Raw genomic sequence first — 27,109 nt, 5'->3', positions numbered from 1 at the left:
GTGCAAGTCTCCACTCCTAGCTGTTTCAATGCTGAGATGCTAACTTGTCACTTACAACATCTTGGGAAATTGCATTGCATCCCCACCACCGAGCTACTCAATTCCAGTGCCACTGGGATTTTTTACCATGATTTTGAGCTTAATAGAATTTCTGATGTGCTTCTTGATGAAGGTTGTTAGAGTCTGGAATCCCTGCATATGTATTTTAACCTATGTGGTATAACTAATTTTATCTATCCAGTCCCAGAAATTTGGGGGTCGTTAATATGTTTTTAAAGACAAGAAAAAACAAGAGGGATTTCTTTTTTCCCCTCTTTTTCTCTAACTGAAAAAAGATGTATCCAATGTTATAATTCATAGATTGCTAACCTATAATACAGACCAGGCTATTTTGGCATTTCAATAAAAATGATCTTATTTGTTTAAAAGGACCTCATTAACATTAAAATCATACTTTATAAAAATCTGTTTTTGTTGTTAAAACTAGTAAAGAAACTTAAAACAGAGATCAGCTTTCCCTGTCAAATTTGTCCCAACCCATTTATTCAGGGGCTTTGTTTTTAGATTTTGTAGGATTTTGGAAGGCAGTTTAAGTGGAGAGTTTGTGGTTGCCTTTAAGTTAGAAGATTAGATTTCCAAGGTTTGCCACTGACTTTGGGTGTGTTTTCACTTTTCTAAAGTGGGCCAAGCTGAGAATGTTCCTGGACATGGCAGAGAAGGGTGGTGGCTCTGGTCTCCCTGTTTTGTCATATGCACAGTGCCTGGTAGCAGTATCAGAACACAGGTCTTCTCTCCAGCAGCTAGCAGCCCAGGGTATTAATTTTCTATCAATGTACACCAAGTTATGACAAAGTTAGTGGCTTAAAACAATGTTCATTATCATTAACTCACAGTTTCTATGCATCAGGACTCTGAGCATGGGTTAGTGGGGTCTCACAGGGCTGCAGTCAAGGTGTCAGCCAGGGCTGGGGTCTCAACTGAGGCTCAGGGGCCTCTTCTAAGCTCATGTGGCTGTCAGCAGAATGCAGTTCCTTGCAGCTGTAGGATGGCTTCCTTCTTCAAGGCCAGCAGGTGAGCTCCTTTACCCCTTTTAAGGGCTTGCTTATTAGGTCAGGCCCACTCGGGATAATCTCCTTTTTTAATAACTCAAAGTTAAACTGATTAGGGACCTTCATTACACCTGCACCATCTGTTCATCTTTGCCAGGTGATGTAACCGAATTACAGGAGTGACATCCATCACATTCCCAGGTTTTGCCCACATTTAAGGGAGACATTACACAAGGTGTATATATTAATATCAGGGGTGGAAATCTTGGGGGCCATCTTAGAAATCTACCAACCATACCCAGAGCAACTCTGGGAGTCATGGCAAGTAGAAGCATCTGTTGAGAATAATGCTTAGAGATAGAAGATACCTTATAGGTCATCACATCCAGTAAGTACTAGCAAATTCTGTCTTGCTCTTGGCATTCCCTCTCTTCCTCTGGTTAGCCGGTCACCAAGCCCTGCGAGGTCTGGACCCTGCTAACCCCTCTCTCCTCCTCTTGTTCTGCACTTCTCCTGGTAGGAGATTTTCTTTTGTTTCTAGCAACGTTCTGTGCTTGCTTCCTGCCATGGAGTTTTGCACATACTGTTCCCTTTGCTTGGAGTGCTTTTCCACCCTATGTTATTGAGTTGACTTCATCCCTTCTTTAGATTTCACTTTAAGCATTGCTTCCTGGCACCCATGGCTACGTGCCATAGAATTATGCATCTTTCCTTCTTCACACTAACCACAATTGCAGTTTAGCATTTTGATTTTCTGGAGCTCTCGCTAAATTGGAAGTTCTGGGAGAGCAGTGATGATAGTATCCTCAGCTCTGCTCACTGTGCCTGGCACCCAGTTGGGACCCGCTAGATGTATGCTGGAAGAAAGGGTGTAAGAGAAAACTGAAACCAGATTCTAGTCTTCCTAGTTCAGTATATGTCTTATGATATCAACAGCATATTTACTGTGCTATTATTGAAACACATAAACGTTGAGTGAGAATGATAGGGAATGAGAATGGTAGGGAGGGAACGAGAATGGATAAATAGGAATGAAAAATGACTGACATCTACCAAGCGGTCCCTGGCCCTTGATACTTTAGTGTTTCTTTTTTTGAATTCCATAGAGGTTAAAACAATCATTAAAACCACCACAGCTTAAGTGTATTTTCATATGGTAGTGGCTATAGTATATTTCAGAACTAACAAACTTGATGATAACCTACATGTAATTTTAGTAGATGTTTCATTGTTTTGTGCAAAGTTACCAAATAACATGATTGATTATGACTTCAGCTTTCCTAGGTACCATAATTTTAATATGATTATCTGCTTTCTTTTATAATGTCATATAAAATGCACCTGTAAATTGGCTTTGGGCTTTCTGCAGCTGCTCTTAAAACGTTTCTGTGACTGCCCATAACGTACCTACCGTGAAGAGTAAATGGCTCAGCACTTTAAGATGATTTTTTCCCCTTCTGTCTTTATTTCTCCGCGGGTATGAAATCACAGTGATGCTCCTCATCTCAAAATGTCTTGGAATCAAAACATCCCTATCTCCTCTGGGGCTTCTCATGGCATTGTTTCATGGAGGCTGTAAAACAGAGAAAAGGAAAGCTAGGTATTCTAGGTAAGAAGTTGGGGTGCATCATCAGGAACCACAGGGAAGGAGGGATTTGACATGGGAACCCCTGCAGCCTGTCTAGATTCTCTTTTATTTGCTGCTTAAGGTTGGCAGCTCTGAAGTTGACATGCATCTATTTATGAAGATGTGTGAGTGCACAGGCTTCTATTTATTATTTCAAAAATGATCATAATGCTGCAAACATTCTGATTGGGCTTTGATCAGGGAACACTCTTTTGTAGTCTCTTCAGAAGATGACACACCTTTTTTTTTTCTTTAGGATCAAAATATCCTAGATTCCCTTTTGGAGAGGAACTTCATCTTATAGCTAGTGTGTATTTGCCTTAGAAATCTATCTGCTAGAAAGGCTGATATTTAACAGGACCGATATGATAATGAACAAAGTACATTGGTATGCTCACGAACTTGAGCACCTCCTTCACTCAGTATGAACTTATTTACCAAGCCAGCTAATTATGTTTCAGTAACTTGGTGGTTAAAAGGCTGAAGATGTTTATCTGCAGACATGCTTGGGCATCTACTGGCTGGTGTTGAACATGAGGCAGCCCTCTGGCTGCATGAGAATGTTTGGGTGTTCTCTGAACCTGCACTCTGGGTTCAGGGGGACAGGGCCATGGCCTCCTTGATGAGGCTGTGAGTGCAGAAACAAGGTGAAGGACCTCAGACCTCTAGAGGCAAGGCTACGTTGAGGAGCTAAATGCAAAAGCCAGGTTAATATTTTTGGGCATCTGGACAGAAACTTCTGTGCCTTGTGGCTTGTGGATTATAGAATCATCATAAAGACTTGCTGTTATTTGAGGAATGAAGCGATAAGGGGATAGGACTTGCAGATAGATGTAGAATCAGGTCCTGACTCTGCCACTTTTAGCTACTTGAGCTTGGCTGAGTCACTTCTTTCTGATCTTTGGTATCTTCCTTTGTAACATGCAGGGGCTGGACTAGATTAGTGGGTCTTGAACCTGCTTGTGCCTGAGAATTGCCAGGGCTGCTTGTGAAATATTCAGATGCCTGAACCCCACTCTAGACTGAGTGGGTCCTCATCTCCAATGAGTGCGGCCCAGGCAACTATGTTTTTTTTTTTTTTTATAGCAAAATACATATAACATAAAATGAACCATTTTAACCATTTTTAAGTACACCATTCAGTGGCATTAAGTGCATTCATATTGTTGTGCAGCCACTACCACTATTTATTTCTAGAACTTTTTCATCATCCCAAAGTGAAACTCTGTGCCTGTTAAAAAATAACTCCTCATTCCTTCCTCCCCTGGTGACCTCTATTCTATTTTCTGTCTTTATGAATTTGCCTATTCTAGGTTCCTCATTTAAGTAGAATCCTTTTAGGTCTGGCTCATTTCACTTAGCATAATGTCACCAAGGTTTATCCATGTTGTAGCATGTATCAGAATTTCATTCCTTAAAAGGCCAAATAATAGTTCGTTATCTGAATATACCACATTTTGTTTATCTATTCATCTGTTATGGGCATTTGGTTGTTTCCGCTGGGCATCTTTATTCTTAATTAACCCTCCAGGTGGTTCTGATGTTCAGCAGGCTTGGGAGCCACTGGAATGAATGTTCCCCTGGCTAAATTATGTGTTTGTGTACACCAGGTTTAGGAGAAAGAGGTCCAGATATAATGCCATAAACTGAAAAGATGTGACTGTTGGTATTCTTAAGTATTGTTATCTAGGTATATGGAATACACAGCATGACCTCTGATGGATAAAATACCCTAAGCTCTAGCCAAATGTTCATGGCCTCTTGTTAGGAAGATGAAAGGTTTTACAGAGCAAATAGCATCTAATGTTAAAATAAACAGTCCTGTAAACAGTAGTTTGCTGGAGTGCTTTCCTTCCCAACTCTGTGTTTAGTAACATCACATTAGTAGCTTGGAATTCACCATAGTGGGAAAATTCATTCCTTGGAAATCAGAACACATTACAAAGTCAGGACTTTTTCCTCTTAGAGAGCTGGTTGTTAAACATTTGCAGCACACCACTGACTGTATGCAGATGTTTGATATCTTCCTTCTTTTTAACAAATGTCACTAGCAAAGAAATACAATTTAAAAAGATAAGCCTTTGTTGACAAGCTAAAATTCAGAAGTCAGTGGTTGCTCTGAGATTCAGGAAGTGCAGGAGAGTCATAGTAGAGCTCCTGTGAAGTGCCTCCTTCAGCTCTGGCTGGGAGGAGGTGTGGGCTCGTTCTGTAGAGATTTCTCCTCATTTCTCCTCCAGTGTGATCACATGCGTCGGTAATTGCTTTTCTGGACAGATGCTTGGCAATGTTTTCTGCAGCTCCTGCGCATAGGTTAAGGTCTTTATCAATTTTGTCCTGTTTGTGGAATGGGTGACTTTTTCTCTTTAATGCCCTTATCTACCCATGTTTCAAATGTAACAAAGAGCCCCTCTGATTTCATGGCATGAGGTCAGAGGGGGCTGCACACAGCCTCCCAGAGGACTCTGCACATATATTGGGCTGTCGAATCAGACGCCTCTTCTAATGGTTTCACAGTTCTAAAATCATCTCACCTGAATGAGACTCCACTCAAACTTTCCAGCAAAGAGCCCATGTAAGGAGGTGGCAATAAGAAGAAAAGGATGAGTACAGAGCTCTGAATTTTGACAGGCTCCTCGGAATGTCCTAGTACTTGGACTGCTCTTTGAAAAATGCTTCCCCAAAATGTACTTAGCAAACAGAGGCTGGCTTCATCCCACAATGAGAGAGGCTCCTGAATGATGCGTGGATCAAGCCTGATTTCCCCATTTAAGTAATTTTAAAAATGGTATGAAAAAGGGTAGGTCCAACAAGGATATTTTGTAGACATAGACAAACTTATTCTAAAATTTATATAATAAGAAAAAGGACCTGGAATAGCTGAAACGATCGTGAAAAACCAGAATAAAGTAGGAGGAATCAATCTGCCCAATTTTGGGACTTATAGCTGTAGTATAATAATTAAGACAGTGTGGTATTGGTAGAGAGATAAACACATAGATAAACGAAACAGAATGGAGAATCCAGAAATAGATTCACACAAATACGCCCAAGTGATTTTTAACAAAGGTGCCAGAGCAACCCAAGGGAAGGAGGCTGGCCTTTTCCTCACATGGCACTGGAGCAATTAGGCCTCCGTAGGCAAAAAAAAAAAAAAAAAACAAAAAAAAACCAAACCTGACCTTGACCTCATACATTATACAAAAATTAAGTCACAATTGATCACAGACTTAAATGTGAAATGTAAAACTATAAAACTTGTAGAAAATGCATGTTGGAGAAAATATTTAGGATCTAGAGTTGGGGCAAAGAGTTTTCAGATTTGACACAAACAGCACTGTCCATAAAAAGGAAAAATTGATCTATTGGACCTCATCAATATAATAAACATTTGCTCTGTGGAAAACTTTGTGAAGCCAACAAGAACTCTAAATAGAAAATGGGCAAAAGATATGAAGACAGGTTTCATCAGAGTGTATACAGATAGCAATTAAGCAGATGAAAAGATGTTCAACATCATTAGCTATCAGGAAAATGCAAATCAAAACTACGATGAAGGGTTACAGCTCTTTTAGAATTTGTCTAAAATTTTCACCAGAAAATCCCCCACAGGGGAAAAAAAAACCCACAATGAAATATCACTGCTCACTTATCAAAATGGCTAAAAATACATACAGTTGACCCTTGAGCAGTACAGGTTTGAATTGCACGGGTCAGTTGTATGTGGATTCTTTTCAGTAAAAGTTACACTGATTGTGCCTGCTTCTCCTGCCTCCCCTTCCACCTCCTCCACCGCTTCTGCCTCTGCCACCCTGAGACAGCAAGAGCTACTCTCCTCCTCCTCCTCAGTCTAATCAATGTAAAGATAATGAGAATGAAGACCTTTACGATGACCCACTTCTGCTTAATGAATAATAAGTATCCTTTCTCTTCCTTACAATTTTTAAATAAAATTTTATTCTCTAGTCTATTGTAAGAATACAGTATATAATACATATAACATACAAAATATATGTCAATTCACTGTTTATGTTATCGGTAAGGCTTCCAGTTGACAGTAGCCTATTAATAGTTAAGTTTTTGGGGAGTCAAAAGTTATACATGGATTTTCGACTGTGTGGGGGCTTGGCACCTGTAAGCCCCAAGTTGTTCAAGGGTCAGCTGTAGAGTGATAACACCAAATGCTGGTGAAGAGGTGGAAAATCTCTCATATATTGATGTTGAAAATGTTAAATGGTTCAGCCACTCTGGAAATCACTATGGCAGTTTCTTAAAGAACTAAACATATACTTACTATATGACCCAGTAATTGTATTCTTGAGCATTTATCCCATGAAACAAAACCCTGTGTTCATACAAAATCCTATATACGTTTATGTTCATAGAAGATTTATTTGTAATACGTAAAACAAAACAAAAAACCCCCCAAAACTGCAAATAACCCAGATGTCCTTCACTGGGTGATGGGGTAAACAAACCCAGTAAGGGTTGCAGCCATACCCGGGAATACTACTCTGCAGTGTAAAAGAATAAACTGTTGATTCCTGCAACAACATGGGTGGAACTCAAAAAAATTATTTAAAGAGAAAAGAGTGAATCTTAAAAGGCTACATATATACTAGATGACTTCTTTCATACAACATTCTTGAATAACACAGTTATAGAAATGGAGAGCTGATTTCTGACTGCCAGGGTTTGGGGATAAAGGCAAGAAGCAGAGGGAGCATTATGGTGAGGGCACAGTTCTGTGTGTTGATTGGTTGCAAGAGTCTACAAGATAAGACTGCATAGAACTACACATATGCACACAAACACATAAGTGAGTGTGTGCAAAACTGGTGAAATCTGAAATAAGTGTTGTGGATTGCACCCATGTCAATTTCTTGGTTTTGATATTATACTATAGTTATACAAGATGTTAACATGGGAGAAGGTGGGGTGAAGGATGTGCAGAATCTCCCCATATATTTATTTGCACCTTGCTGTGAATCTATAATTATTTTGAAATAAAAAATAAAAGAAAAAGGGTGGTGGTGGAATATTTCTCATATCTTTTTTCCCAGTGATCCCTAAACACCCTATTTAATCAGCCATAAGGATTACATCATGTAATATGCTTTCCAAAGTATAAAAATCTTGCAGGGCAATACATCAGTGACACAGATGGTATTTCATATGTGTGTTGTATATAACTCATTTCTTATTTATGCTTACCAAAAAGATATTCGTGGATGTCTTTAAAATTACTTTGGGGAAACTGAGGCTTCCATTCATGACTTTTTGTTTGTAGCCACTATAATATTATATATCTCGTGAGGTTATTGGTTGTTTTGTTGTCTTAAAATAAATTTTATTTTTTTAGGCTGCTACCATGCACCCCAAACTGTGAAAAACATTCCTACTATGAAAAATGCGTGAATCCAACCTTAGATGTTTGGATTTGATGCTTTGAGCCCTCATTATCTGTTGCTTCCTGATGTCAAAAGGCTCAAGGCTTAGCATGACTGATAGCCAAATGTAAAGACACTTAGAACAGAGTTTAAACATAAATCCGCAAAATTAGCTCTTGCCACTCCAGCCACAAAACATGCATTTTTAAACCTTATAATGCTGGTTTCAATCATTACTGAAACATCATTTTAAAGCTGTGGTCCTCAGCCCCTAGTCCGTGGCCTGTTAGGAACTGGGCTGCAGAGGAGGAGGTGAGCGGCGGGCCGGCAAGCGAAGTTTCATCTGTATTTACAGCCGCTCCCCACTGCTTGTGTCACCATCTGAGCTCCACCTCCTGTCAGATCAGCAGTGGCATTAGATTCTCATAGGAGCATGAAACCTACTGTAAACTGCACGTGAGGGATCTAGGTTGCGTGCTCCTTATGAGAATCTAATGCCCCTAAGATGGAGCTGAGACAGTGATGCTAGCACTGGGAGAGGCTGCAAATATAGATTATCATTAGCAGAGAAGTCTGTATAATTATTTCGTTATATGTTACAATGTAATAATAATAGAAATAAAGTGCACAATAAATGTAATGCGCTTGAATCACCCTGAAACCATACCCCCTAAATCTGTGGAAAAATTGTCTTCCATGAAACTGGTCCCTGGTGCCAAAAAGGTTGGGGACCGCTGTTAAAGTATCACTGAAAGGCAGCAAGCCACCTTCCCCAGGGACATGATTTTTACTGTTGAAGCTACTACTTTCAGAGCTCCTTCTATGTGCCTGGCAGAACTCAAAAAGTGGATGGAACATGGCTTTTGGAATAAGAGTGGCTGTGTGACCCTAGACAAAGTAATTTTGCTTTTTTGAACCTGGGTTTCCTCATTTTTAAAATTTGGGAGTAAAATATTATCTGTCCTATCGTGCTTTTTATGAGAATAAAATTGAATCCCATGTGAAAACTCCAAGTACAATGCTTCACCTACAATAATGTATGCAATGATTTTAGTTTTCTCTCTTCTTTCCATTTTTCCTGTGGGAGGATTATTTGCACAATACTTTTCAAAAATGTTTTTGGAACTCATCTTTGGAAACGACCTTTGGTAACATTTTCCTGCCCACGTTAGAAAGCTGGTCTTACAGCGTCACAGGATGGTCTCTCCCAGTGTAGTACTGTTTTCCTTCTTTCTCCATTTTCGCCCTGTGTAAGCTCCACTTAATTGTTCTTTTGCCTGTTGAGAGGCAGTGGGTGCTGGCTCTTTGACAACAGGGCGCTGAGGGTAGGATGGTTGCTGTGATGTGGATCAGCCCAGAGGGAGAGGCACTTCCATGATTAGAAATGTTTATAGTAAGAACAGATCAAATGCAGAAATGATGGGTGATGTGTAAGAAGCTGTTGCAAGTATTTTTCTCCTTTAATGTATTTCATAGATCCTTTATTGTATTAATGACATTGAAAATTAAAAAGCATATTTTATTGACTAGAAGCCCAATTTATTTGTGGTTCATAGAATTTATTTCATTACCTTCCTATCAATGCCAGACACTATATGTGTTATGATCCATAGAGTTATGAGACTGTAGGCCACAATTTCATCACTTTACAGTCTCTAATAAATGCAAAGATTAGAAATCCAAGTAAGTCACGTGGAGATTTTGCGTTCCTTGTATTAGGGAAGTGAGTTGAATTTGTAATTGATTTCACTGCACTCATCTGATATTTCTGCACATTTGGGGTTTATTCAGAAAATCATCAAAAATTAAGTAGCTTTTTACCATTTCTCTTTCTGTTGTCGATGATTCCATTTCAATCACATATTGAATTCCTAATTGGAAACAAAGCAAAAAAACCTATGAAAAAATACTGTGGTGAAGGGGCACATATTACTCTTTAAGAACTTGGTTCATGGGTCTGATTCTTTCTCTTGGGATTGAGGAAATGGTTTGGCTATAAAATCCCCATTAACCAAAAATGAGCAAAATTGCCTGCAGGATTCATGGTAGGTACAGCCTTGAAGAGTAATAAAAGCCTCTTTTAAATGAACTCTTAAAGACACAATTTAAGCCCTAGAATGGCTAGTCAGATTTTATGTTTATCCCTTTTGATTATACTTCCATATGTTTCTGGAAAACAGTGTCTGAAAAGTGGTTCATTAAAAAAAAATTGTACTGGGCTGGGGTAATTTGGGGCTTATTGACTAAATCCAGGGGGGTGGGGGTGACCTATCAGGTGGCCCGGAAGCGGCAAAGCATGGCAGACCTGTCTGCTCTGCTTCCCTGTGCCATGTGGCATGAGCTGACTTCAAAGACCCCAGTTTGGTTTAATTTAGTAAATATGACTGTGTGGTTTAATTTAGTAAATATGATTGTGTACATGCTTATTCTGCATCCCCCCCCCAAATAAGAATTAACCAGGAGATTGGGGTACCAAAGTGGATTTTGGAAAATAAAAGACCCCCTACTTATCTGAGTTGCTCCAGGAAAACTTTGCTGTTTTTGGAGGTGGAATTGAATGGGGTCACATGCCTAAGAGAAGAGAGGAGGTCCAGTGAATGTCACTGTTTCTATGTTCTATTTCTGTGGTTTGCAGGAATATATTAATATTTATTATCAGTGAAATTAAACATTTATTATGTATCTGCTACATACAAAGTACTGTAAGGGACCTGGGCATTCACAGTGTGCATGGAGAAAGAGCACAGGAGCACACCCTGAGTGGGGAAGTTTTAAGGAAAGCTTCCCAGAGACTATGACCTTGAGCTGAACCTTGAAGGACAAATTAGCCAGGCAAGGAAGGAGAGCCTGGGTGACCTGGGTGTCCTTGTAGGGGCCATCGAGATAGAGGGAATGGATGGATCTGGGCTTTTCAAGAAGGGGCCAGCATGTGCAGAAACACAGGATGAGAGCTTCTGGCCATGTCTGGGGGAGTTCTAAGTATAGCTGTCACAGTGGAGGGAGTGTGGGTTTGGGGGCAGCAGAAAAGAGGACCAAGAAGTGAGTCAAGGCCAGGCCTGGGAGCTATTTGAATTTTATAGTAAAGAACTGGGTTTTCAATCCTGGCTGCACATTAGATTCTTCTTCCACTTCTTATTTCTGGAAACTCTGACCCAATGTGTCTGGAAAAGAAGAGTTAGGGGTAGGTACCTGGTCTACTACACCTAATGCAGGCCATGCACTGTTGGTTATTGATAGAGTTCAAGGATGTAAGTGACATAATCAGACCTGAAAGAGCACACACTGGCAGCTGGGTAGGAAATGGCTTGGAAAAGCCCCCTGTCACAGGCAGGTGAGACAGTCAAGGAGCATGTTGTCCAGGCGAGATGTAACCAGCACCTTAGCTGAGGCCGGAGTAGAGAGGTTGGAAAGATACTGGGGAGAGAGCATCTAGAAGGTGTGGGAGGGGGTTGAAGAAGGAAAGCATGGTCAGCATGCTGCAGGGACGTCCTAGGATAAAGACTGTCCTTTAACTGGGCACATAGAAGGCAGCTGCAGGTCGAGAGAGTGAAGTTTCAGCAGGATGGTGGAGGTAGAAGCCAGAGGGCCTTGGCTGAGGAACGCAAGTGTGTATTCAGAAGCGTGCAAGTTCACTGTGACAGTGACCCCGGGGCTGGAGGCGGAGTTCTAGGGATGAAGACAACCAGCTGGAAATGTAGGTCAGGGCCATGTTATAAGGGATTTGGGTGCCCAGGGGTTACGTTATTGGTAACGGGAAGATCTAGTTCTCTGCTCTTAGGCTAATGCTAGCATGAAAAGTGAGAGGATTAAGACTAGAAGGGAGAAACTAGGCACAGCTAAGGCTCGTTAGAAGGCCAGTGCCATTTTTTATGGTCCTGATGATTTTTAACAGCTATTTTAACAACAGAATGATGAAAATGTGTGGTATTCTTTTTCCCTTGGGATGATGTGGCCACTAAAAAAGGTCACAACTAATAGGAAAAATGAGTTTTATTGCTTCACTGTGGATTCAATTAATTTGTGTTCTTCCTGTTTCCATTGCCACGTGTTTTCTGAGTGGACTGGGCCAAGCCTTTCTTCACGAGTAAGAATATCAGGAAAAAATTCTCTGAAGTTCTTCCTCGCCCTATAAATATTTGACGTAAAAAAATCCAAACATATACAAAAGGAAAATGTAGCCAGTTTAGGCTCATTTTTGTATTATTTTAGAGGTAAAGAAGAACTGTTGAGCTCTGTGTGATGGTTTAAATCAGGGTTTTTTTTTAACCTTGCCCAACTGGAATTTTGAGCTGGTTAATTTTTGGTGTGTGTTATAGGGTGTTTAGCGGCACCCTGGCCTCTATCTGCTGGATGCCTGTACCGCTCTGTAGCCCCCAGCTGTGAGTGATGAAAATATCTCCTAATGTCACCCAAAGTCCTATAGGTGGGGATTGGTGTGGAAGGAAAATAGCCCTTGGTTGAGAACTATTGGTTCAAATATGCTGTAGTGATTTTATCAGAAAATAACCACTTCTTCCTACTGATGATTTTGTTGAAGCTTATGGAATCTCAAAAGCTTTTTATCACCAGAAGAAAACTAATGAATGTTTATAAATTCCCTTGCAGAAAGTTTATTTAAAATTAAAGTAAAAAGCAAAGCTACCTTACTGGTTGCTACGTATTTACCTAACTGTTCTTCTAACTATCCTACTTACATACTCTTTCATTTAATTACTGGATTTACTATTATGAAATTTTATAAGAGTCAGTATTGGCATTTTTTCCTGGGCCATGATGTCCTCAATGCAAAGGATATTATGCTGAATTATAAAATGCCAGAATAATACTACCAGTTTAGATGTAGATGTAAAAATGTGAATTTCACACAGAACCTGGATTCTAGTGTTAGTTTCACACCTAATCCTTCTAATTTGGAGTATGCCCCTTTAGTCTTTCTGTGCAAATTTTCTCATCTGTAAAATGAAAGAGATAAATTATGCCATCTGTGAGTTTGCTTCTAGTTCTAAACATGAAAGCTTGAAATATTTATATTGTTTCTTTGGGTTGTTCCCCTGCTCCCTTGATGTATACCCCAATGTGACAATACCCAGAACGTGCTCTGCAGGTCACCGATGGTCAGTGGACCATGATGCTGATCTACAATAAGCCAAATGGAGAAATAGAGAGTAACAATGAGAAATGTTTAATATAATTCAGCAAAATGTTTTATGCCTATGACATGGAATAATAAAAAATGGGCTTATATTTTGTCTTTTCTAAAAAGTCATTTTTATTATATTTCATAAAAATATCATTCCACATTGGATTAGGAAAAAAAAACAAGACAGACTGGTCTTTCATTAGAGGAGTTTGAGAAGCGCTTTTGGATATATGATGAGAAATTTCTCTGCCTCTCTTTCTACCCGGGCCAATGAGAGAGTGAGTATATTCCACCTCTGGGGTTTAAATAAAAATAAGCCAAGATATTGCCTGTTTACCCTATTAGCAGCATAAAGGTGGTGGCAAATAGAATTTATTTTAAAGAATCTGCCTAACAGAAAATTAAGTCATTTATTTCTGGAGTATACAAAAGGTTTACTTTGATTGTATGTATATCTGAGTCTTCACATAGCTCAAGTTAGTGTCTTGCATTAAGATAACATGTTTGCCTTAAAACATGAACCAAAAGAACAGTGAAAATGTCCTTTCTTTAATTACCCTATTTCCAAGAATCCTTACATATGAAGTCTACTCTAAAGCTTGATATACTGCAGTTTCCCTAACTGATAGTTGGTGCAAGTGATGGTAGGTGAAGAAGGAAAAGGGATAGATTACGTTTGCTAAAGAGATTTTCACAGATGTTTTGGAGTCTATTCAGTCATTCAGATTCATTCATTGTTTGGGAAAATCTATTACATCGACCCAGGGATGGTAGACCAACATGTAGACAAGGGTGGTTAAGCAGTGCAGCACTTTACAATCTGATCTTTATTTGATTTTCCAGTATTATTGCCCAGTCTTTTTTTTTCCACAAGGTAAAATATGATAGAGGAACAAGGCTTCCAACTGAGAGTTATTTGAAGCAGAAAACACTGTTGAGTTCCCTGCACTGTGGACCAATTGTTCCCATACCTTTTATCCCATATAGACTGGGATAATCCAGAGAGCCAGTGCTATTCCTGGGAGCCCTTTGCACATGACATGGCATTGCTTAGAAACAGTCTCTTAAGCTGCCGTTCCTCCCGGCCTGTATGGGTTTTCAGTACTTTGCTCCAAAGTAAAAACGGCAAGATCTTTGCCTGCCCTGTTAGCAGTGAAAAATCACCCTTTCTTTCCATTTTTTTAAAAAAATTCAGATGATGAAAATATATAACATATTCAGAAACTCTACTGGCAGACTTGGCAGGCGTTTCATATTTACTTGGATTTAACATGAATTGGATTTGGTTCTCTGATTTCCCCGCCTCCATCTCTCAGAACAAGTTATTTATTATCTGAGTGAGTCTGTGTTAGTGGATCAGACATGCACATGGCACGTCTCTTGTAAGTGCGTTTGTTCAGTAAGATTTATGCTAGCCCAAATTGTTTTATATTGGTTTTCATTGTTGAAAATTTACTGTATTCATTCTCGGTTTGGCGTAAGTATTTGCAGTATGCTTAGGAGTTCCTGTGGTTGAACATTTTATCTCTGTAACACTTCGTGCAAAGGAAATTAAAAAATATATGGTGAAAGCATTTCCTTAATGTGTTTCCAATCACTGTGTACTTTAGTAATTTGATTTGTAGGAACTAGGGAGAAGAGTGTTACTGGGCTCTTTTTGATCATTCATAATTCTTTGGGAATTCAGATCATGGTTCTGAGTTCATGAAAACATCTATTGAAATTTTTTTAAGTCCTTTGTTATTCTGATTGAATGTCTGAAGAGGGTTTTTACCACAACAGTGTCTAAAAGATCTCATGGAAGGAGGTGAGTCTCCTTTCTGTATCTTGGACAAGAACAACTTGTGAATTGAGGTTGATTAGCTTGCCAGAAGTCAGTCATCGAAACAGAGAGCCGGGCCCTTTTCTACTGGCACTGTCCCATGTGGGTGTTCTGTCTTCTGTACTTTCTGGGTTAAGTAAACAAGACTGTTATTGGTAAATCTCTTTGCCTCCTGGGCTCCTAAGGATATAGGGACTACAGGCATAGCTAAGTGCATCTTCCCAGAGAGCATAACCCACAGCATGGAAGGTGTTATTTGTACAAACTAACATAAGACCTAGGCTGTGATCTTCACACCATTATTTATTTGGCTTTCTCTATAGGAACTCAAGCTAATTGGCTTGTTTTGTCTTTTGGGGATCTCTGGCCTTTGACTTCTGTTTTGGCCCATGAATTAGCATGTGGTAATCTGTACATGTGTAGTTTTAGATTTGCTTAATCTAATTTACTCCCTAAAAGTAAAAGTGAAATATGAAATCATAGCTCTTAGAACGGGAGATAAGAGTTGGAAGGTTTTATCTAGCAAAGACAGTAGGTTCTTTATGAGTCTTAGATGGGTATAGAATTTTGCAATCAATTCCTATATTTAAATTTTCTGCTTTTATCTCCTACCATGTTTTAAACTTCCCTCTTGATCCTCAGCAATTTTGAGTTCATTTAGTCATTTGTAAGCTCCCCTTTCCCAGTGGTGTTTTCAGCTCCAGTACTTCTCATCTGTCAATAAGCATAAATGAAGCTATGAGGTTATGCATTTTAGCCACGAGAGTTCATCAATCTATGGTTTTCCATTTGAAAATATAGTCCCCAAGGTTAATCTTCTCAGTAGTCAAAGAATTAATGTGAGTGAATGCCAAGTGGGTGCTTGGAAGGCTTAGTTGTGTTTTGGGGAAAAATAGCCAAGGAACATGGTGGCTCCTGCGATCACTAGTCTTGGCTTAGAGGACATAACTTCTTTTGTTCTAAAGATAAAGGAAACCCACATTCATTCTTGGCCTTTCTTCCTGCTTCTGTGTTTCCTGTCTAGGTTGCACCTATGAAGGAAACACCTATAACAGCTCCTTCAAATGGCAGAGCCCAGCTGAGCCCTGTGTCCTGCGCCAGTGCCAGGTAAGATTCAACTATTTTACTCTTCAGTGAAAAGGAATCCATAGAGTCCTCTTTCTGACAACATAGGACAAAACCCCCAAAAGGCAAATGAAAATGAAAAACAAACGAAAAAGCAACTTTATCCTTGTACATATTTATTGTGACATTCACCATAACAAGGCAGGTACAGGATGGACATTGTGTAGGACTTGCTTCCAGAAACACACAGCAGAATTGTTCACCATTGTCAAATTGTGCCTGGAAATACTCTGGGAAGATGCATATGTCCTTGGGGAAAATTCATGTCTTCCTGTGAAGTCATCTTTGAGCAAAACACAAATTCCTGTTAGCAGAAAAGAGGTATTGTTAGAGGATATATATTTTCCTTCTTTGATTTAAAAAGATTTTGAACTGGAGCCAATTTGCAAACTGTATTAAATTGAAGCAATTAGTATACTGTAACTCAATGATTTCAACCTGACAAATTTAAGAGCCACCTAAGAGCAGCTAAGGAGTTACTGTGGCTGATCCTTGCTGAACTCTGAAAACAACGGTAATTCCACATGTCTCTAATCCCTGCAGATATTAAACACAGCAAGAAAAACCAAAGGAGAAATGGAGAACCTAAATTTTCAAATTCGTTTTCTTATCTCTGTATAGTCTGTTAAAAAATTATGCTCATCTAATTTGGATATAACTTAAAAATTCTTCTTTGTAGAGAAGGTGCTGTTAAATCATTTTATCCCTAATCCCATTTCACTGTCCAAGGATATGCTTTTGCATTTAAAGGAGACTGAAAGGTTGTATAATATTGGAGAATTCTCTCTGCTCTTAGCTGAAGCATAATGACGTTTTATTTATTAAAATCTGAATTTTACATAGTCATGTTCTTATTACATGCCCATAGTAGGCATATTCATTTATAAAACCTTCAGTTATTTATCCTGTTAAATATCCAGCTTATTAATGTAGGAAATCTAAGTTATTTGTGAATAAGCAGTTGGTAGAACAAATACAAATAATAGATTCATTAAATCAACAAATATTTGCTCAATTTTTATTCCAGGTTATAGGTTCGATCAGTCTCATAGTACAGAAAGACAAGAGCAATGAGTTTTAATAACACCAAAAGCCCACACTTGTTCCACCCACCCTTACCCTCCCTCTTGTCTTTGGTGGAGACACTCTGAAAGCCATGGTTACAATGTTTGTTAAACAAGTTAAGCACGTGCCTTTTGGGGTCTAGTGTAACGTCTCTATACAACAGTCAGAGGCCTTGAAGATTCTCAAGTTGCATGGACCAGAGGTGAGTTTTGCTGCCTTTGGATGAAGATTTGTTCAAATTAAATGGAAGCTATTCTGTGGGAGGGACTATTTTGTTGACTGAATAACACATGAAGCCATTATCAGTTGTTTCCACTGAAACTGCTATTGCCTGTCATCTTTGGTCACTGGCCACTCAGCAGGGCCCAGCGGGAATGATGCAGGAATCTCGAATTATTGTTGGAAGAGATCTTAAAGTCCAGCAGCCTTTGGAGTCAGGAGATGCTGAACCGCAGAAAGGAGCTCAGAAAGGGGATGTTACCTACCGAAGAGGAACTTTGCCTTTCATTTCTCCTTCTTTTCTCAAACTTCACCTACTCCCTACTAGCTAGTGTGATATCATTCAGTAAGCAGAAAACCAACCTTCTGTGAAGGGAGCTCCAAAGGCAGCTCCTCTGCTCAGCTGCTTCCTTCCCTCCCGAGCTTGCTTGCTTCCTTCTTTAGAGAATGAGACCTTGTCTCAGAATGCAGGAAATGGCCATTTGCTGGCACTTGTCAGGGAGGTCTTCTTGTTCCTCCACAGAATGACACAACTGCAACCTTTGTTGCAGGCTCCTCTCCTCTTGGGGCACAAAAGGTAAGAGAGGAGACAGCACAGGGTAGTGAGTTGAAATATAGGCTCTGTATTCAACATGACTTGCTACTTAACCTCGCTGCACCTCACTTTTACCTCCTTTGCAGTGGAATAGTACTGCCTCACAGGGTGGTTGTAAACAGTGAGCCAGACTGTCATTACAAATGCTCTGGTAGAGTGCCTGCGTGGACTGGGTACAACGGGGCACCAGACAGATAACAGGGCATCTAATGATGCGGTCTATTTCCATTTGAATGCAATTCTACCCTATTTCTTTTTACTATTTATTTTTACTTGTATTCTTTTAGAGACAGGTTCTCCCTCTGTCACTCAGGCTGGAGTGTAGGAGCACGATCATAGCTCACTGCAGCCTCAAACTCCTGGGCTCAAGCGATCCTCCTGCCTCAGCCTCCCGAGTTGCTGGGATTATGGGTGTGAGCCACCACGCCTGGCTTCTGTCATCTTTCTTACAACCTCCTGCCAAAGGAGTTCTGACGGTGAAAAATTCACCTTTATTTTTCTGCTTTTAATTTCTTATCGGATGGAAGGGGAAAATCTGAAGATCACAGAGAGGAAATTCATGCTGGAACTAACCTGAGTCCTCCATCTGGATTGCAGAGACCGAAGAGAAATTGATCTTGGGCCATACACAGCTTTGTGCATTGCTTCAGTTATGTCACGAAAGCACGGCTCTCTTTTTGATGTTGTATATTGCCGGTATTTTGGGAGTTGTTTTTTTCTTTCCCAAATGTGACAGAGACCACAATGAATTCCCCTGGTTGTGGGAACCTCAGGCCTGACATGACATGAAGACGTTGAGGATATAACCCTTCTTGTTGGGCGGAGAGAACGTGGCGGCAGACATGATGAAAAAGCGACCCAGTTGTCAAATTGTTACGTTTGGTTTCAGCCTGTTCTACCTCTCCCCTTAAAACAAAATTAAACAAATAAACAAAAACGCGAATCCATTTACAGAATGGGCAGAGAACCTGGAGAAAATCCTTCAAGGACCAACTCTGAAAATTAATTTAAAAAATATTTCCATTGACATTAAGGTGATATTAGTGTCGCAATAGTAGATTGCAAATGACTCACTTGATTTTATTGTTAAGACCTAAAATCTCTATTTTGACATATATGACATGAACTTAAAAACAGTTTTTTTCTAATCTCTTCGTTTGGTGCTTGAGGGAACTGAGACCCAGGCTCTCTGTGAGTGGCGTGACGTGTCTAAGATGACAGAGCTCGTCCAGTTATTTCTAGCAGGCCGGTAAGGATTTTGCATCTCCAGGGCTGGTCTGGGGTCTGATGCTTGCACTCTGTGCCTTGGAATTAATGACTTGAAGTGTAATAACAATAATAGAAACCATATAATAGTAAGCATTGAAAACTTCAAACAACTGTGAATGACCAGCTAGACTCGGTCAGGTACCGACAGCAAGAAGGTTTAAAAAACTAGATTTAAACGAAAGAAAGAAATTAGGACCACAGAGAAAGGGCGAGGACAGGGAAAAGAACAGGTGACAGGATTAGCACTCTGAGTGCTACAGCGTCGGTGGGGTGAGCCGGGGTCTTACCTCATTGGTGCCACACCACACACCTCTGGGCCTGACACCCACCGCCGCGTTGTGCTTTTTGTGTTCGCTTCTCCTACCTTAGTCACTTCCCAGAAGTAGTCACTCCGGGGGGGGGGGGGGGAATCCTGAGCTGACTCTGCTTGTGGCGTTGTGTTTTTCAGGAGGGCGTCGTCACGGAGTCTGAGGTCCGCTGTGTTGTTCACTGTAAAAACCCTTTGGAGCACCTGGGATCCTGCTGCCCCACGTGTCCAGGTAACGTCCTCAGGACGGGGAGGCTGGAGGGCTCCCTGGTGGGGCCCGACACTGTGGAAATCGCTCTGTGTTCTCTCAGGAATGCGTGATTTCCTCCACCCCCATCCCCTGCCCACCGGGCTGGAGTTTTCCTCACTTTACATCTATGCACCTAGCGGGTTTAGAGAGCAAACCCCTTTGCCTAGAAACACCCCGTTGGCCTCCCTGGTGTGCCCAGTACGAACGCAACGTGCTGGAGGTCTTGGCATGTGGGTCCTCCAGGCTCGGGAGGCCTGCTTTCCACTCCGCAGGGCCACAGGTAATGCTTATTTTGGAAGAAAAGGCTGTGGCTTTCCCTTGCTTCCAGAAATGTCTTTTTACTGCTTCATATTGCAATACCTTGGCCAGAGCTCGCGGTGGTGATGAGGTGACCAGATGTTTTCTGAAAACTGAGAGCTGTGTCCCTAAGCGAATTTAGCTTAGGGTTTTGCTGGTCTCAGTTTTTGGTGTAGTTCAACAGATTGGACCCGCTGTCTGTTTCAGGGGGCCCTGATTCCAAGCTGACAGCAAAGGGATCTTTTCTTTCCAGTGGCTGGAATGTTTCCTCTGACTTTTCTGAGCAGATTACAAAGGCCTCCTGCATCTTTTCTTGCCCTCACATACAAGCCTGGGGATTTTGAGTCAAGAGATTTTTTTTCCCTGATCTCTTAAGCCACTGGTCGATAGTCTCAGACAGGTGTTCTGCGTTTTGGGTTTTCTCTGAGTGCTTTTCCTCACGGGTGGTGATACTTGCAACTACTACTTTGCTTTTGAGGTTAATCTCCAAAGGACCTTCTGTTCTTGGAACCTTGCTGGAAAGTGGTTAAGGCACCACAGAGGGATGCTCTGTGAAGACGAGCCCCCATTTCTTTCCCAGGCGCCGACCGCTTTCCTCCGTGGGGTCCCCAATGCACAGCAGACCTGAGTCCCTTTAAAGTTCAGCCTTTTCTCATCATTGAATGACAAGGACAGCCAATTTCCACTGCTTCTAACCTTCCTCACCTCCCCAGGCAGCCTTTATTTAGCTTCCTTTTCACACTGGGATTTCTGCAAAGCTTGTCTTGTTCGATGAGCTTACATGAAAGCCAAAAAGTTGAAAGTAAAATAATTTTTTTTCCATAATCCACTTGTTTGGTGTCTATCAAACAGAGTTTGCTTGAGGACTTTTTCACCCCGAATGTATTGAACAGCTTGTATCGAGTAACCATATCCTTCAATGCCTCCAGGATCTTTATTAAGTTAGATCAGTTCTCTGGGCTGCACAAGAGAATCACCGGGGACATGGGGAGCTTTGAAAACTGGATCTTGATGCCAAGGCTGCATCCCAGACCAATTCCATCAGAATCTCCGAGGAACCCCGGGGACCCGGGTCTCCCAGATAATTTCTGTATACACCAAATGTGAGATTGATAACAGAGCAAATTTTACATGCCATACTGATTTAAAAATTACCATAGCTCTTAAATATGAATTCAGTTGTGTTGAGTGGACTGTTGCTTTATCGACACAGAATCAACCCCGAGCCCCCTGCTTACAGCCACGGGGCCCTTAATGGAGCCACAAGCATGAGAAGAGCACTTGACACCTCCCACCATGTATAATATTTTTCTCACCTTGGAGATTGTCATATTTTCAGGCTGCCTTTGAAACTGTGGGTGCATAAACAGCAGAGTGAATTTATTTCAGCAGGCGAAGTGATCATATCTGAGCAATTGCTTCTTTCACTCCATTTTTTGGTCGAGTTCCCAGGAAGGAAAAGGCTGAGCTCCATGACTGCTCATGTTGCAGTGCTAGGTCCTCACGGCCGTCCAGAGAGGGGTGAGGTATTGTCCGCTGTCCACACAAGAAGAAATACGACCCAGCGAGCACAAGCGCCTGCCCGTGGCCGCGAGTGAGCAGTAAGGGCCGAAGGTGCGGTTGGCACCCAGCCCTTCCTCTCTCCCTGCCACCGTGCCGCGCTGCCGCCCGTGCCCACACACGTGGTGAGAATTGTTCTGCTGCGGTCCAAGAGCAGTGGGAGGCAAATCTTCTTTAAAAGTTTGCAGGCCGGTGCCACACACTAGCACCTGACACCTGGGCAGTCTCTGTGCCCTTAGTTATGGGGTCAGGAATCAGCTTTGCTCCCTCCCCTTAATTCCCAAGGCCAAGCTTTGGGATGCAAATTGGGAGATTCAGAAGGGGCTGCCTCCAGGATTATCCTGTCTTGGGAGGGAGGGACGGCTTGAGCCAGTCTAGATAGGGAAAGGCAAGGGAGGCTTCGGGGTGTTCTCCTGGGTAAACCAGAAGGACAGGCATCTGTCATTGATCAGGGAATGGTATTCTGCATAATGACAAACATGTACAGTCTGTGGTCAGTGTCTTCCTGAAACAGATTCCAGAGCATTCTTGGTTGTCTGCTCCTTCCTTTTTGTCTGACTCTTTGCTCAGGGATGGTGGATTGTGTTGGGAACAGTTTGCATAGAGTTTTCATTTAAAATGAAATCTGTATGACAGAGTATGTGGTACAAGCATGTATGAAAGATTTAAAGACATTTTGCTGGAAGTGTCCTTTAAAGAGAGGAGACTGGGCATCTGCCATCCTGACAGTGCTGAAATGCAGCCACTAGGAGGGACCCACGCTTACCCGGTCTTCCTGTGTCACTGGGAACAGCAAGGAGGTGGTGGATGGCTAGCTCTGGGTATGGGTATCAAAAAGATCTTACTCCTGGGGCCTTTTTTTAAAACCATAGTTTCACTTGGCAGTTCAACTTCAGGCTCAGTAGTGTTGGTCTGCGTGTCTTTCATTTGGACAAAGGGCTCCGTATCTAGCGGTGAGCTGAACAAGGCCAGTGGCCAGTTCAGGGTGGGGATAATGCTTGTTCTCCCTTGTCAGGGACCAGCTGTCCAAGAGTTTGGTGGCTTCTGCTGACAGCTTTAGTTGGCAGGCCTTGAACACTCATTCTTGGGGGTCTGAATCAGTCCTTCGCAAGAGCCAGCTTTGCTAAGCTTTGCCCATGGCTGGCTCTGCTTCCAGCACTGTCTGAGATGAGGAAAGTGACTCAGCTGTCCTGGCCAAGCATCTCCCATGGCCTGTGTGTTGTGAGTTCCTGTCCAGCCTGTGCCTCAGGTCACCTATGACCTTTCTCTAGAATATGGCAGTGTCCTGAGCATCTCTCTGAATAGGGGACACCTCCTGGGTTTTAGTCCTATTAGTAGCCAAGCTGGGGGTGGGGCGCACAGCCCCTTTTACGTAGACAGGGCTAGGCTGAAAATCGAGTGTGGCTCCTCTTGCCCTGCCTGTGCCCCTTCTTGCCCTTGTTCCTGGCACTCTGCACAGGGCAGCAGGTGGTTCAGAACTGAGTTTGAATCCAGGTCTGCCACCTGCCAGCTGGGTGAATGACTTCCCCTCTCTGAGCTGTGTTTTCCTCTTCCGTGGAAAGGGTGCTGAGAGTCCCTACTTTGTAGGATCGCTGGGAAGGTGGAGCGAGGTCAGGGCGCCTAGGGCCTGGTGGAGGCTGTGCTATTGCTGGGTCCTCACCACATGGCAGCCTTAGCATCATCTGCCCTTGGGCTTGCTGGTGACTTCTCTCCCGTGGCCTTCCATTCGCCCTTCTGGCCCCTGTGGCGTTTGGTTCCCTGGCAGTGGTCGGCATGGTCACTGTGCAGCCCTCAGACTCACCGCGTGGCTCGATGTGCAGCGCTGCTACTGCTCCCTGTCGGGCTGCCCTGGGTTCCACCGTCTTTTTTGTTTTCCAGCATCTTTGACTTTTCTGGTCCCATGCCAATCTTTTGCCCTTTTTTTTTTTTTTTTTCTATGCAGCAACCTCGTCTGCTGGTTGCAGAGAATACCCTGCCGGGGAGAGGGAAGTGGAGGTGGGAGATGGATGAGCAGCGGACAGAAGGGTCAGCCAGGCTGAACAAAGGCTGCTGCCCTAATTTACATGCTTCTCTGCTTTCCAGGCTGTGTGTTTGAGGGTGTGCAGTACCGAGAAGGAGAGGAATTTCAGCCGGAAGGAAGCAAGTGTACCAAGTGCTCCTGTGCTGTAAGTCCTGCTGTGGATGTCCCAAGAGTGTTCCTTCAGGCTGATTGCTGCTCTCGCTCACCAAGAGCACCCCTGATCTCCACGGGCTCTCCCCTTCTCGGGAGAAACATCAGTCTCTCTTAATGTGGGGCCAAGGGAAACACTTATCCACCTGACTCCACACTGCTGACATTCTGGGCTGGGTAGATTCTTTGTTGTGGGCTGTCCTGTGCATTGCAGAATGTTTGGTAGCATCCCTGCTCTCTACCCGCTAGATGCCAGGACACTGCAGTTGTACAACCAACAATGTCTGCAGACATTGTCCAATGTCCTATGGAGGGCAAACTCGCTTCCCACTGAGAACCACTGCTCTAAAGAGTAAGGAAGAGAAGTTGATTTTCCTTTACCTGCCTCCTTCTTTGGGAAGACCACGGTGGATTTTCTGTTCCTTGGGGGCAGGGGAGCTTCTTGCTGAGGTAGCCACTGAGCTTTTTAGTGCAAATGGGAAGCAATGGGTATACGCACAGCTTGCGACACCTTATTCTGAGGGGTGAGAACCTGACCTGAGGCTGGTCATTTATAGCAGGACAGGAGGAAATTGCCCCAAGTGGTGGATCAGCACAGAGGAGGGTTTAGTGAGACAAAACCATAGACTTGTCTTCTAAGCATAGTCACCTTTTAATCCACATACTACAGATAGCTTCAACATGCTTAGGAATGAAGAAAGAAACTTGATGTGTGTTACAATTTTAAAGAAATCTATTTTATTCACATTTTACAAATCTAGGACAAAATCATTGGTGGTGGTAGTGGTGATGGTAGTGATGGGGAACCTAGTCCTAACCAGCTGCTCCAAGGTATTTACACCAGGGAGTCTTTTTAATAAAGAACGTACATTTTCCAAGTCACCTGTGGCTCTGCATGCATCTCAGAATACAAAAAAGAAAATACATGGGCAACTCTAGAATCCTAATTTTGCCAAAGCAGAATCATATGTGGATCATCACAAATCACAGCAGTTGTCATTTCTCTACATGTCTTTCCTAAAATCTTTCCTCTTTCCTGTAGGAGCACACGCACCCAACCTGGGATGCTCAGATTAGAGTAAACATGACCAAGGGTGATGGTTTTGTATAGGGGAGAGGGAGGGAGGAAGAGAGAGGTTATATATATATATATATATAAATAATAGATGGATAGATAGACATAAAACATGTAATATCACACATATAATATACATCATGTATATAATAATACATAAAAACTGCAAAAGTAATTTACTAATAAAAATGAACATGAACTTGCATATTTCAACTCAACTTCCATGTTTTTCATCTCTTGCTAATTATGGCTAAATAGCTTTATGTAATTTTTTATGTAAATGGTTTCTATTTGTCTTTAAGTATCTCACTTATCAATTTTATTTCTTCCGTATTGGAAGTTGTAAAGTTTTCTGATAATTTTTTTTATTACTCTCCTTCTTTTGGGAGTAGAGTTGAGGAAAAACAAGGCATATTTCAATAGGAAATTGTAAACGTGTGTCTGAACGAATTGTCTTTCCGATAGAGGTGTGCCAGGGCCAGGCAGCTGGACCTCCCTGGGGAGGAAATTTGGAAGGTGGCAAGAAGGACGGAGTGTTCCTGCTGTTGTACCAATGGCAGTTCTTCCGTGTCATCCAGGCTCGGAACTGGAAATGAGTTCAGAGGTTATATGTGCCGGGGTCACAAATTCAAATATACTGAAGGCATTTTGATTTCATATATTTTTAAACAAAATGCATGCTGAATGAAACATACCTGATGGTCAAGTTCAGGCCCCTGGAAGTCCTGCTTTCAATTTTGGTTGAAAAAATTAAGATCCAAAGATTTTTGTCACTTGCCCAAGTTTTCCTGCTTAGTGATCTCTCTCCAGACCTATCTATTCCTCCCTTATATCCCTATATGATAATTTCCTGTACTCCTGTATTCTTTCTAGTTCTCTGCATTGCCATCCTCAGCGCTGAGAGGACAACTAATGGCTTTGATTATGTTCCTGATGTCAGTCTTTAGACTCATTGAATAAATGGAAGAGAGGATGGAGTTCTTGCTTGAGGACAGGACATTTGTGTGTAGCCTTGGGTGTGGGGAGGCTCATATGAGCAGTTTTTCTTTCACGAACACAAAAATTTGAGGTGTAAGCTTTCTTTTTTTGTAGCTTGTTATTAAAATAACTTGGTTGTTAATATTATTTCAATTTGCTATCTTTTGATGTAGTGCACTAAAAAAACTTAATGTCTTGGCAGCAAATAGTCCTGTCTTGAGAGTGGTAACTGTGGAGCTGTTTGCTTTAGAATGGAATATTCCAAATGTATGGCCTGGCTCTGTAACTGTGAGGTGCACAGTTTGCCAGTGTTGCCCTGGCAGCAGGCTTGGAAGCTTTGGCACGTAAGGTGCGTGGAGGTGTGAGGCCCCATCTTGCTGAGTGAGAGGGCAAAGCTGGAGAAGGGCCTTAGACAGGAGCTGTGTGAGGCCAAACACAGCTGTGCTGAGGAGGTTACAGGGAGGGACGTTTGGCATGTTAGCTGCAGGTTCTCCTGCACAAAAGAACTGTGCATAATAACCTGTTGTGCTTTAGAGAAAAGGAAAACATTAATATTATATATAAGATGTACAGTAATGCTGTACATCGTATATACTTAATACTGTATACAAGATATAAGCACACTCATGCATTTGAGCATGTGTATAGTTTTTATGTTCACATATATTTGTATGCATATATATCTATATTTATACTTGCATATGTCTATACACATGTGTATACAAATACATATAAACATGACTATAAATATAAATACAAACATACACATTTACATGTCTAAGTTTGGATTCCCCCAGAAACAGACTTTGAGGCAAGTATTTGCGTGTGAGTAGTTTATCTGGGAGGTAGGGAAGACTCTGGTGGAAGAGCATGGAGGGGAGGCAGCCAGTTGAGCAAAGTTAACCGAGTGCCATGGTCTGAATGTCTCCCCAAATTCATGTGTTGAAACTTAATCCCCTGTGTGGTGGTATTACAAGGTGGGACCTTTAGGAGGTGGTTACACCATGAAGTCTCTGCTGTCATGAATGGATAAGGGTCCTTACAAAAGGGATTGAGGGAGGGGGTTCATTCCCCTTGCCCTTCCGTCCCTTGTGTTACGTGAGGACACAGCATTCCTTTCCTCCGGAGGGTGCAACAACGAGGCCCCACGTTGGAAGCAGAGAGCAGCCCTCAC

At 41.9% G+C, this 27,109-nt stretch overlaps 1 protein-coding gene across 2 annotated transcripts in view; it reads left to right on the top strand.

Annotated features, from left to right (window-relative positions):
- The window catches only part of BMPER (BMP binding endothelial regulator), a 243,184-nt gene that overhangs the window by 39,624 nt on the left and 176,451 nt on the right, over nt 1-27,109 (top strand). For both annotated transcript variants that reach the window (XM_069462240.1, XM_069462239.1), the window contains exons 4-6: nt 16,050-16,132; nt 19,747-19,837; nt 23,795-23,877. In XM_069462240.1, coding sequence (XP_069318341.1) covers nt 16,050-16,132; nt 19,747-19,837; nt 23,795-23,877 — 257 coding nt within the window. The remainder of the gene's footprint in view (nt 1-16,049; nt 16,133-19,746; nt 19,838-23,794; nt 23,878-27,109) is intronic.

Source organism: Eulemur rufifrons, chromosome 29 (assembly GCF_041146395.1).
Source record: "Eulemur rufifrons isolate Redbay chromosome 29, OSU_ERuf_1, whole genome shotgun sequence".
Lineage (NCBI taxonomy): Eukaryota > Metazoa > Chordata > Mammalia > Primates > Lemuridae > Eulemur > Eulemur rufifrons.
The sequence above is the reverse complement of the archived record's forward strand: the minus strand, read 5'-3'. Positions and strand labels throughout refer to the sequence as shown.